At 40.5% G+C, this 12,777-nt stretch overlaps 1 protein-coding gene and 1 pseudogene across 1 annotated transcript in view; both read right to left on the bottom strand.

Annotated features, from left to right (window-relative positions):
- The window catches only part of Ireb2 (iron responsive element binding protein 2), a 48,148-nt gene that overhangs the window by 27,666 nt on the left and 7,705 nt on the right, over window positions 1-12,777 (bottom strand). The window contains exons 3-5 of the mRNA XM_057766934.1: window positions 3,796-3,961; window positions 2,313-2,450; window positions 386-604 (exon numbers count right to left, since the gene is read on the bottom strand). Of these exons, the coding sequence (XP_057622917.1) occupies window positions 386-604; window positions 2,313-2,450; window positions 3,796-3,961 (523 nt within the window). The remainder of the gene's footprint in view (window positions 1-385; window positions 605-2,312; window positions 2,451-3,795; window positions 3,962-12,777) is intronic.
- On the bottom strand, window positions 9,676-10,492 carry LOC130872721 (high mobility group protein B1-like; annotated as a pseudogene).

Raw genomic sequence — 12,777 nt, 5'->3', positions numbered from 1 at the left:
AATGGATGTAAACCACTGTGGCTTCTGGGAATCAAATTCCAGTCCTCTGCAAGAGCAACAAGTGTTCTTAGCTATTAAACCATTATCTCTCCAGCCCTGTTTACTAATTTTTTTAAAAAAGTTAGTAACTGACTAGTAAAAAGCAACAACAACAACAAAAAAAATTGCAACTTTATAGCTGGTAAAAATGGTGGCGCACATTTTTAATGACAACACCAGAGGGCTGGGGCAGGAAGAATGCCTAGAGCTCTGGGCCAGCCTGGCTCTAGAAAGCAAATGAGAAGGTAAGTTGTGAAAGCAATGCAACAGGAATCAGACATGAGAAGTATGGTATTAACTGAAAAATAATCTGGCAGCGAAAATATTAACTGAAACAATGTCATACTCAGGCACTGGCTGCAAATGAAAAGGACACAGGATGGGCGTATTCTCAATTTGTGAAGAAAATGTTCCTGAGTTTCGGCTTAGTTCTCCAGAATCACATGATCCTCGGCAGGTAGTCTGGCCTCGGCACGGAAGCTTCTTAGGCTGCACTTTAAGTGGAGAGAGCTTTCCTGCTTTCTGTAGGTCACCACCTCCAGGATTTGGTGCATTCTGTATTGCACTATTATTTCAAAAAGGAAACAAAATAATAATGTACAAGTGAAAGAAACTTGAGCTTAAAAAAAAAATTCCCATCAGCGAGTAAATGATGTCCAAATGTTGCATAGTAGTTTGAACGTAATTATTCCCCATAATCTCATAGGGAGTGACACTATTAGGAGATGTAGCATTGTTGAATGGGTATGGTCTTGTTGAAGGAAGTGTGTCACTGTGGGGTGGGCTTTGAGGCTTCCTCCACTCAAGACAACATCCAGTGTCTCAGTCAACTTCCTAGTGCTTACAAGATGTAAGACTCTCAGCTACTACTCCAGCACCATGTCTGTAGGCCGCTAATGCTCCCCATCATGATGATGATGGACTGAATCTCTGGTAGGTAGTAAGTGAGCCACCCCAATTAAATTTTTTTTTTTTTTTTTTTGGTTTTTCGAGACAGGGTTTCTCTGTGGTTTTGGAGCCTGTCCTGGAACTAGCTCTTGGAGCCTGTTCTGGAACAGGCTGGTCTCGAACTCACAGAGATCCACCTGCCTCTGCCTCCCGAGTGCTGGCCAATTAAATGTTTTACTTATAAAAGTTTCCATGGTATCTTTTCACAGCAATAGAAACCCTAAGACAGGTTTATTTTTAACTTGATGTTAGAAAAGTATTTCAGGTTATAAAAGAGAAAAAATAAGGTAGGACAGTGGCACACTTGCCATCTGAGGCAAGGGGACTGACAGGAATTCAAGGCTCACTGTGGCTGCACAGTGAGATACTGTTTCGACTCTCTCCACCACCTCAAACCGAAGTAGTTTATGTTCATGAAGGTAAAAACATAATCCCAAACACCTCATATAATCACACACCTCCCCAAGAGCAGATGTAAATTTCTTCTAATTTGACATGCTAGAGAGGAAAGTTCTTTAAGACAGAATCTCCCCATTGTAGTTGTAGCTGGCCTGGAACTCTCCACTAGACCAGGTTGACCTTGAACTCAAGAGGTCCACACCTATCTCTGCCTCACCAGTGCTGTGATTAAAGCCACACCCGACAATCATTTTTAATGTTCTATACCAATATGAGTAACTCTGAGCAAATACAATATACTCTTTTGACATAAGGTCTTAAAGATCATATAGTGCTTCTCTAGCCTTCCCTTGGCCAACTACGTTAGAAATACACAAAACTCATTTCAATGGAAGGAAGACAGCATTTTCAATCACCAGTTCAAGGAAAATCCTTAGATTTTCTCTAAAAGATAAGTAAACTAAAAACCAAAAAGGAACTGAAGCTGGCTGTGGTGGTGCAAGCCTGGTATTCTACCGCCTGGGAGAGGAAGAGGCAGGAGGTTGAGGATGCCTGGTTTATAAGTAGGGCTCAAGGCCCATCAAAGCTAAATAGCAAGATTCTGACTCAAAAACAAAAACAAAAATAGAGAGAGAGAAAAAAAACTTAATTCATATATTCAGATATCCATTCCAAAAGCAGGTTATAAGCATAAACATTTCCATCAAAGATGGTAACAGCAATACATAAATATGAAAACAGCTTTAAACTCAGAATAAGTACAGAAAATTACACTAATCCAAGTCCCATTGTTTTTTCTTTAATGTACAAGTCAGTTCTGAGCACAACAGGCTTTACTCTGTGCCAGAGCCATTACTCCTCTACCTCCACACTACCCACTTCTAGTTAACTAGGGTGACTTTCCACACACGTCTGTATTGCAGTACCATTTACTGAAGTCGATTTGTAAAGAATGGTCAACTGTGAGATCTGTTGGACAGGCAGGGTGGACTTTCTTAGGATCACCTCCAAGACTTTTTACTGCCTCCCTCATAGCAGCAAAATCCACCATCGCTGGTATTCCACTGAAAAATAAAGAACAATCAAATTACAGGTCTAAATGCTTAATACTCACTTGCTTCCATTTTTAAAACCATCTCTTTTTAGCTGTATGTTTATTTTTAATAATGTACTTCTGATTTAAAGTTAGATGTACCCCCTCGTTTAATGAGAATCAACACCAATAGTATCTGAGAACTTTAGGAGTAGAACTGCCAACATCAGAAGAGATGACTTTTGGAGGTCTATGATGGAGGTGGGTCTTGTATTAATCTGTTGCTTTCATTGGTTAATTAATAAAGAAACTGCCTAGGCCCATTTGATAGGCCAGCCCTTAGGTGGGTGGAGTAAACAGAAGAGAATGCTGGGAGAAAGAAGCCGAGTCAGTGAGTCGCCATGATTCTCCCATTCCAGACAGACGCAGGTTAAGATCTTTCCTGGTAAGCCAGCTCGTGGTACTACACAGAATATTAGAAATGGGTTAGATCAATATGTAAGAGCTAGCCAATAGGAGGCTGGAACTAATGGGCCAGGCAGTGATTAAAAGAATACAGTTTCCGTGTAATTATTTCGGGTAAAGCTAGCTGGGTGGCGGGACGCAGCCCCGCCGCCGCTCATATTACAACAGGTCTAAGTGAACACCATAGTTGGCTGTGCAACTCTCCTCTAGGCCCTTCCCCCACAGCCCTTGTATTATCTCAAAGCTATTCATAATAGCCTTTACCATTTTATATTCGCCCATCTGCATATATATGTAAAACAAACATATACCAAATGACTTCAATATTTTTCATACTGAAGATACCACTCAAATATGACACACTGATGATTACAGAACAGTAACACACGCATTAAGCAGCAACATACTAGAGATACCACACATCAGTGGCACATAAACTAGGCTTGTGTGAGTGGATGAGGGGGACATTCTCCAACATTTAGTTCAAGATTCACACTTCCATAAATATCCCATAAACAGAACAGTAGGGCCAGTCTTGCAGGGTGCTGTAAAGAAACGGTACTTTATTCTGAGATGGAAGGCTGCACATATGGAGGAATGAATGATATAACTTAAGAATTTTTTTTTTTTTTTTTTTTTTGATTTTCGAGACAGGGTTTCTCCGTAGCTTTTGGTTCCTGTCCTGGAACTAGCTCTTGTAGACCAGGCTGGCCTCGAACTCACAGAGATCCGCCTGCCTCTGCCTCCCGAGTGCTGGGATTAAAGGCGTGTGCTACCACCGCCCGGCATAACTTAAGAATTTTAAACAAATCAGCCCATACTGAGGATTCTACATGTGGAAATGAGGCCATCAAGTTAGAGGCAAATGCACTTACAATACAAAGTAATATAAAAATGAGGCTGTCACTCACGTAAAATCTTGAAGAACAACACGGGCAGGAAAAAAGGGCACTTCAACATTGCTTTGTTTGGTCTTCCAGTCCAAAATGTTCATAACATCTTCCTTTTTCATTAAAAAGCCATCACAATTTCGTACAGCAGCTTCCAACAGGACCCGTATTGAATAAGGCAGAATATCTGATTACAGACAAAAATACTACTATAACCAAGAGAACAGTCATATCTACAATTGCAGAAATTACAACAGCAAAATCTTCAGTATAAATATAGAAAAGGATAGAGTATCAACTAATTTCATACTAAAGAATGAAGAAACCCCTGTTGTTCCAATTAGTCTTAAATGTAAACTTGACATAGTCTGGAGTAATCAATCAATCGAGAAAACTGCCTAGATCAAATTAGCCTGGGGGTTGTGTCTGGATTATCAACTGATAAGGAGGGCCTAGACCACTATGAACAGTACAAGTGCAGGCAAGGTGGTCTTGGGTTGGAGAAAGAAGTGAGCCAGAGTGCAAGCCAGAAAGCAGCTTCCCTCCATGGTTTGTGCTTCAAGCTCCTACTTGGGTTCCCACCCTGTCTTTCCTCAAAAATGGGCTGTGACCTGGAAGCCTAGGATGAAATAAATCCTTTCCTCCCTTAAGTCACTTTCAGGCATGGCATTTGTTATAGCAATAGAATAAAACTAGAATACCTATAACATCTTCAAGTACAGGCACCAAGCAGACAGAGTGAACTGGAAGGAGGGTGAGGCTACATACTCTCAAAGTCTGACTTCAGTGACATACTCCAATGACTCCAGCGAGACTGAGCCACCTCCCTCAACAGTGATAAAAACTGGGAACCAAGCGTTCAAATAACTGAAACTATCTATGGGAGACATTTCTCATTCAAACCACCACCACACACATGGATAAATACATTATTTTAAAAAAATTACAATGTTTATAATCCACAAGAGCCAACAGAAGGAACCAAACCAACATAATTTTGAACAGTATAACGTGTATCTGGTCATGGGCTAAGTAGACCAAGCACCCGAAACACACTGGCAATTAGACTGCCGGGGGCTTCTGAGTTGGCACAATAGAAACTGGAAAACTAGGTAGTAATGCTTCAAATTTTCAAGTCAGAATTATTTTTGTTCCTGAAATTTATAAACAGGTGAACGATCTATAAATCCATTTTATTTCCCAAGTATCTTCCTTTCTTAAGTAGCTTGTGGAAGATATGCTTGTAGAAGAATTTTAAGTAAAAAAAAAAAAAAAGACATATAGATACTACTCTCCACATTAGCAAGATTTGACAGGAAAATGTGAAAAAATGGAGGATAAGATGGAGTGTTGGCATGCCATTTCTTACAGCTGGCAAGTAAGTGGCATCAGAAAAGTAGAATACAATTATGATCTGTGTTCAAAAGAATCCTTTCTGGGATCAAGACTTGGATGATTCAATGTGCAGACAGTGGCATTAACAATAGCCACTGTAGAAGAAAGTATAATCAGGGAACACTTAGCCTCTGCTCTGCTTGAATTAAGACAGCCTTTTTAGAAACTGGAGAGATGGTTCAGACTTCTCAAGCAAATGAAAGAGTTCCTCACAGTCTGGCTTGTGAGGCTGTGGGACATGGATATGACTAGGAATCTAAGTATCATGGGAAGCAAAGAACCTGAGTAATAAAACTACTCTTCCCTTCTTGAAACAAAAGCTGCATAAGCCAAGGCATAAGCAAAATCAGTCCCTGGGGGATTTACTAATATAAACCATGAAGGACACTAATACACCATGATATTCCAGTCCCATGCATATCCGTTCCTGAAGACAATAAAAAAGGACAACCATTACATCTGGAATTGTGAGCAGCAGTATGTGATGCTCAACTTACTTGGGCCAGACAGTTAAGAAATGAAGTTTTAGTGGCTTTGCTGAGCCCCACGGTAAGATGTGGTCTTTATGAAATAGAAAAGGCTCTAGGGGATCTGAATGATTTATAATAACATGCAAACCAATTTATAAAGTGCTAAAGCAACCAAGAGAGGATGACAGAAGGATAAAGCAGATAAAGGGCCTCTTTAGGTACCTTAAAATGCATGTGCCCTGTTCTGTACAGAGCTAGTGTTCCTAGGTGAAAAACTGACAAGAAGTCAAACAGTACTCGTGAGCCTCTGGACAACTTTAAAACCTGAGCAACAATTTATCAAGGAGTTAGGGTACGTGTGAAAAGACTCAGTTCACCTTAGGAGCATACTTAAATTATTTAAGCTGTTGGTACAGCATATTAAGGAGTGGAGACTGCTCAAGAGTCCAACTATAGCAGAAAATGCAGCAGACAAGAGTAAGTTCCGCCCTCCCTTTCCCTGGGCAGGATGAACAGAAAAGCCAACATCATGTAGTTCATGAGGTATGGGGAGATACAGACGCCTAATGACAACATCCAAGGTGAGAAATTAGGATGGTTGTCTGGATTACAGAGAGAAAAACGAGGTGCTTCTCATCCATCATGCTGAACCCAAGATTGCTTTTTTGAGGAAACAATGGATAGAAATAATGGGTATTATTTATTTATTTGTTTATTTATTTATTTAAATAATGGATAATATTCCACAGGATACTGGAATTTGCTTATGTTAGTGTCTTTTTTTGTGTGTGTGTGTCTCTTTAGATGCTGAATCTAGAAGCAAATTGCCAATTTCTAATTTCTTGGAAAGATATAAGATATTGGTAGACCTTTAGAGACCCTGTCCACAGTCTCTGAAGAAAAAAAAAAAAGAAAAAAGTTTTACACAATACTAATCCCCAAGTGTCTTACAGTTTTGAAAAAGCATCAGGAAAGACAGTAAAATCAGCAGTAACAGAGTTTGAAGAAACTATGTGGGTGGAAAAATGAATGTCTAGAAGCCATAATTATTTAAAAATAAGCCACAGGCAGGTTACCTCCCTATAAGTTGCTGGTCAGAGAGGCACAAGTCATAAAAACTATTATTGCTGCTTTTGTTACATGCCAGAAATAGACGGTAAGTTCTTGTTGCTGCTTTAACTGAACAAGATGAAGAAATAAAGATGGAACTGAAACAAATGTTCCTTCCCTGTCTCTGACATTATGCAGGCTCCTGTGGCAACTGTCACTGATGTACCTGCTTGAGTATGAACCCTGAGCCCTGTACAACCAACATGTCACTAGTGAACAGTGGCACTGGCTGTCACTGATTTCCGATTTAAAGCCCACTCCAGGAGAGGGCCTGTGGTTTGTTTTTTTGTTTTGTTTTGTTTTGTTTTAATTTTATCTCTACTTTTTTCATTATATACACCAATCCAAGTTCCCACTCCCTCCTCTCCTCCCATCCCCTCCACTTATTCAGCCTGTGTTTGGTTTGTAAGCCAGGGCAAAGACCTGAAGCTCTGGAGGCCATATGCCCTGGTGGGAGGCTGCTGCTACTGTTTTGTTAAACAGATGTTATGTGCCTGTCAAAATGCCTTCTAGATATCTGTATTTACTCCTGCACTTACTACTGCTGTCTGTTGCAGAGGGAGTCTTTTATAATGTTTTGCAGTGGGTGGTAGTTACTGTAGAGACTCTACCAGTCAAACTCCCGAGAGTAAGTGACTATTCCTATAGCATAGTGGCCCAGTGCTAAGCTATAAATGGGAGAAAACGAGACATGTACATTTCCCATTTCTATTCAAGGCTCAGGGAATAGTTTTACAGAAGGCACAGAAGAAATGGGAGAGGAGGAAGAGATGGGAGTGTTATGTAGCTGCATTCTTCATATTGAGACATTCTCTCCTGTAAAGAGGAGGGAGGCTGAGAAGACTCAGGAAGGGTCACAAGGCCTTTCCTATTAGCAGTAAACAATCGCAGGGAGAGCAGAGACTCTATCAGCTGTTATGAATATCCCATATTCCTGTAAGTAACTCCAATAACTCCCTGGTTCACCAAACATGACTGAAGTAATCTTTCTGGTCTGTTGTCTGGAGAAAAGAAGCATTTTTTTCAATTTTCCCCAAGAATAGCCACACAATACTTAGCTTTTCTGCATTTTCAGTTAGTCTGCATTACTTCCCTTATTCAAGAACTGCTTTTTTAAACAAAATAATTAAATTGAGACATATTTTGCATCTTATATTTTACCCTTTCCAAATGAGCAATTTATTATTTTTTTTAGTTCATCCCTATTACATTATGTATCCACAGTAGGATTTAGGGTGGTACAATTTTTAGCTCATATGAACAAGGGTTCCTATTTTTCTTGTGCACATACCATAAGAACACTATGCACAGAGGTTTGGCAGTTAAGAATACTGGCTTCTACAGGAACCAAGTTCAATTCCTAGGACCCACAGACGGTGGCTCACAACCATCGGTGACTCTTAACTCCAGGGGACCCAACACCGTCCTCTGGCCTTCACAAGCATCAGGCACACACATGGCTCACAGACATACATGCAGGCAAACTACCCATATATATAAAATAAAATAATAATAAAACATAAATATACATAAATCTTTAAAAAAAGAACACTGTGTACATACAATAGCTAGGTCATATGATAAGTTTATGCTTAGCCACTAGTTCATTCATTCACTGGTGCTATTAAGAAGGGTTGAAACCTGGGACTTGTAGATGCTAAGCAAACATGCTCCCACTTAGCTACATCCACAGCCCAACTATCTTCCGAAGTGGTGGTATCCTTTTATATTCCCACCAGCAATGAATGAGGCTTCTATTTTCCATATCTTCCCTAATACTCATTTTGTCTCTGGCATCACACCTACCATGCCTAGTTAAGAATTCTAATAGCCTCTCAGCAAGTTAACAAAGTTAACAATTTCCTCTTTCAAACAACTTTTTCTATAGACTCACACAACAGCTCTTTGCAATTTTCTCCCCAGCATGTCATTTAAAGACAGTTTTCCATGCCTTCCAAATGATGTGCCAAAAGGCACTAAATTCCCTTTGTTTTCAACCTGTAGGTTGAGACCCCTTTGGCAAACCTCTATCTCCAAAAATATTTACATTATGATTCATAACAGTAGTAAAATTAGTTATTAAAAGTAATGAAAATAATTTTATGGTTGGGGTTACCAGAACATGATGTATTAAAGGGTTGAGAACCACTATTTTAGAGCACAGAGTAGACAATGCTTATTGCCCATTTTAAAGATTCAGGTTCCATTAGTTCTCAGTTTCACATAGCCAGCTTGTATTACAGGTATTACGCAGTCCTATTCAACATGCTTGTTAAGAAACCAACACAGATATTGTCAACTTCTTCAAATGTAGGCTTACTTCTCACACGTTAGTGCTCTCCCTAGAAGTTCTAGTTGCCACTGTAGCTTCAATCATGCCTATCTACCCACCCTCATTCACTTCCCCCCATGTGGGGATCTAACCCATTCTACATCACCAATAATCCTAAAATATTTTCTGCAGATCAGATTGGTCTTCTAAACTCCAAAACTACATACCTAATTGCCTCCCGGTAAGTTCCCACTCAAGTGATTTCCACTCTGCCCTGACTTCTTTTTTTTTTAAATAAAAAAAAAAATTGTATTTACTTAGAAGCATTCAGAATGTCAACAAAACAGCTGCAATTTTTTTTGCAATTACAGAGTGGTATTCAGTTAACAGAACAACAATTATCTTCGTATAAGCTGCATCAGAGACAATCTGAAGATGAAAAAAAAACCAAAACGAAAACAAAACAAAAACCAAAAAAACTACCGTCCCCATATATAACTAATTTGTGCTGTGCACCAACAAGAACCTGCTTTAAATTTCCATGCCAATTTACAACCCCCAGACTGTACCAGGCAAGGTTAGTGGCTATTGAAAATACCACTAGGACAGGACTATCTAAAGACATACTCGATAGTGTGTTAACTATACAAAAAAAAGACACTGTACAGTTTAAAAACAAATCTTACACAGCCTTACATTTCAATTTTTTTCTTTAAAAGGAGTGAGTTGTGTACAGGGGGGTTAAATGCTTTATAAACAAGAAAAAAAAACTGCACTAGAACCAACTTATTCATCATCATCATCTTCTTCCTCATCTTCGTCTTCCTCTTCTTCCTCCTCTTCCTCATCATCTTCCTCTTCCTTCTTTTTCTTGCTCTTTTCCGCCTTGAACACCCCCTTTTTCGCTGCATCGGGTTTTCCTTTAGCTCTGTAGGCAGCAATATCCTTTTCGTACTTCTTCAGCTTGCAGCCTTCTTCTCGTAGGGCTGCTTGTCATCTGCAGCAGTGTTGTTCCACATCTCTCCCGGTTTCTTTGCAACATCACCAATGGATAAGCCAGGGTGTTCTCTTTTGATTTTGGGGTGATACTCAGAACAGAACAAGAAGAAGGCCAAAGGAGGCCTCTTGGGTGCATTGGGGTCCTTGAACTTCTTTTTGGTCTCCCCTTTGGGGGGGATGTAGGTTTTCATTTCTCTTTCATAACGAGTCTTGTCAGCCTTGGCCATGTCTTCAAATTTCCCCTTTTCTTTAGCAGACATGGTCTTCCACCTTTCTGAGCACTTCTTGGAGAACTCTGAGTTGACAGAAGTATCCGGGTGCTTCTTCTTGTGTTCCTCCCGGCAAGTTTGCACAAAGAATGCATACGAGGACATTTTGCCTCTCGGCTTCTTAGGATCTCCTTTGCCCATGTTTAGTTGATTTTCGTCCGCGAGGCAGAGTCGCCCAGTGCCCGTCCGGCTCTCGCTTGCCCCGGCACTGTCTCTATGGAGCTCAATGTACTGCAATGGCTGCCCTGGCTTCTTACTGCCACCTCTGGTTTTACTTCCTGTCACTATCATCCATTCAGACATCTATGTCAGCACAAGCATCACAGCTGGGCTTGGGCATGGTCAAGATCAGAAGTTTAAGGCTGTTGTGGACTAGAGTAAAGTTTAAGGCCACCGTGGTCAACTTGTTGAAACTTTATCTCAGAATGAAAAATGAAGGAAGGGTTGAAGATAAGAGTTCAAATGAGTGCTTGCCTAGCACACTCAAGGTCTTAGGTTCAATGCCCAGTACAAGGAGTTTTTAAAAAGAAGCACCGTCCTTTCTTTTTGGTTTTTCAAGACAGTGTTTTTTCTGTGTAACAGCCCTGGCTGTATAGGAACTCAATCAGTAGACCACTGACTTCAAACTCACAGAGATCCATCTGCCTCTGTCTCCTGAGTACTGGGATTAAAGGTGTGCACCGCCACATCTGGCTTTGAAACAATGTTCCTGACCCATCTTTTTTGTCTATCACCACTCACAGTCCAAACTCCCACTACAAATTGTTAACCTTCAAGCCTGATCCACACTAGTATTTTCAAAATGTGGTCCCAGGGCTCCTGAGATTCTGAAATCCTTTCAAACAACCAACGAGGTCAACTGAGACATTGTTTTCTCTTTTCCTTGTTAACATTTTGACCTTTCCAGTGTTTTGTTTTGTTTTTCTTATTGTTGTGGTGGGAGGGTTATGTGTCACATTATGATCGTGGAGAACAGAGGACAACTTGCTGGAGCTGGTTCTCTCTATCACCTGGGACCCAGGGTTCAAATTCAGATCATTAGGCTCAGCAGCAGTTCCTTAACACACAGATATTTTGCATGTCCTTCAATGATGGTTTAAAACCAATAGTGAAGCCCGGTAGTGGTGGCACACGCCTTTAACCCCAGCACTTGGGAGGCAGAGGCAGGCGGATGCCAGCCTGGTCTACAAGAGCTAGTTTCCAGGACAGACTACAAAGCTACAGAGAAACCCTGTCTTGAAAAAGCAAAAACAAACAAAAAATCCAATAGTGAGGCCAGGCTTAACAGCTCATGCCTATCATCCCAGCACTCAAGAAACTGAAATAGGATTTCCTTGAGATCAAAGCTCCTCTGGGCCTAGAGTGATACCCCCATCTCAAAACAGCAACAGAACAAAGCCAAAACTGAGTGCTTGATGACTCAAGGCAGTGGCACCAAACTGTACTAGTATTTATATGGTTTAATCACACAAAGACCAATTTCATTTAAGAATGTCACTGAACGCCGGGCGGTGGTGGCGCACGCCTTTAATCCCAGCACTTGGGAGGCAGAGGCAGGCGGATCTCTGTGAGTTCGAGACCAGCCTGGTTTACAAGAGCTAGTTCCAGGACAGGCTCCAAAGCCACAGAGAAACCCTGTCTCGAAAAACCAAAAAAAAAAAAAAAAAAAAAAGAATGTCACTGAAGCAGAGTGTTGATTTCTTAACATTTAGCTGCTAAAATCTTTTCTAATTCTGTGTGATGAAGTACATACACAGCCTTTCTGCTTAACATCAAAGTACAATGGCTGTGATGAATGAAAAAGCTATAAGGAAACTTGCTACTTGTAAGCTAATTAAAAAATAAATTTTAAGCCGGGTGGTGGTGCCACATGCCTTTAATTTCAGCACTGGGAGGCAGAGGCAGGCGGATCTCTGTGAGTTCGAGGCCAACCTGGTCTACAAGAGCTAGTTCCAGGATGGGCTCCAAAGCTAGAGAAACCCTGTCTCAAAAAACTAAAACCAAACAAACAAAAAACACTTTAGAAAAAGTACAATAATTGCCTAATTGCCTGGAGAAAAACATCTGTGATACTATTAAGAGTTTCAAGTAAAATGATTTTTTTCAAGTTTTCACTTGAACAACTCATAAACCACAGCTACTCAAATGTGGGCAGTTAGCAGACATTTCTCAAATAAGTGCCAGGAATAATGACAAATGCCTTTAGTCCCAGCACTTGGGAGACAGAGCAGGCAGATCTCTGTGAGTTTAAGGCTAGCCTTGTCCACACCGTGAGTCTCAGGACAGACAGAACTACACAGGGAGACCCTATCTCAAAACAACAACAAAATAAACTTAACTATTAACTGTCTAGCGTTACACTGTCTGAACATTATATTTATTCATCTTTGAAATATTAATGTTGCAATGAGTTATGCAGATTGTGGTGGTTTGAATAAGAATGGCCTCCATAGGTTCATAGATTTGAAGGCTTAGTCACTAGGGAGAG

Source organism: Chionomys nivalis, chromosome 4 (assembly GCF_950005125.1).
Source record: "Chionomys nivalis chromosome 4, mChiNiv1.1, whole genome shotgun sequence".
In the NCBI taxonomy this organism is placed as follows: domain Eukaryota; kingdom Metazoa; phylum Chordata; class Mammalia; order Rodentia; family Cricetidae; genus Chionomys; species Chionomys nivalis.
The sequence above is the reverse complement of the archived record's forward strand: the minus strand, read 5'-3'. Positions and strand labels throughout refer to the sequence as shown.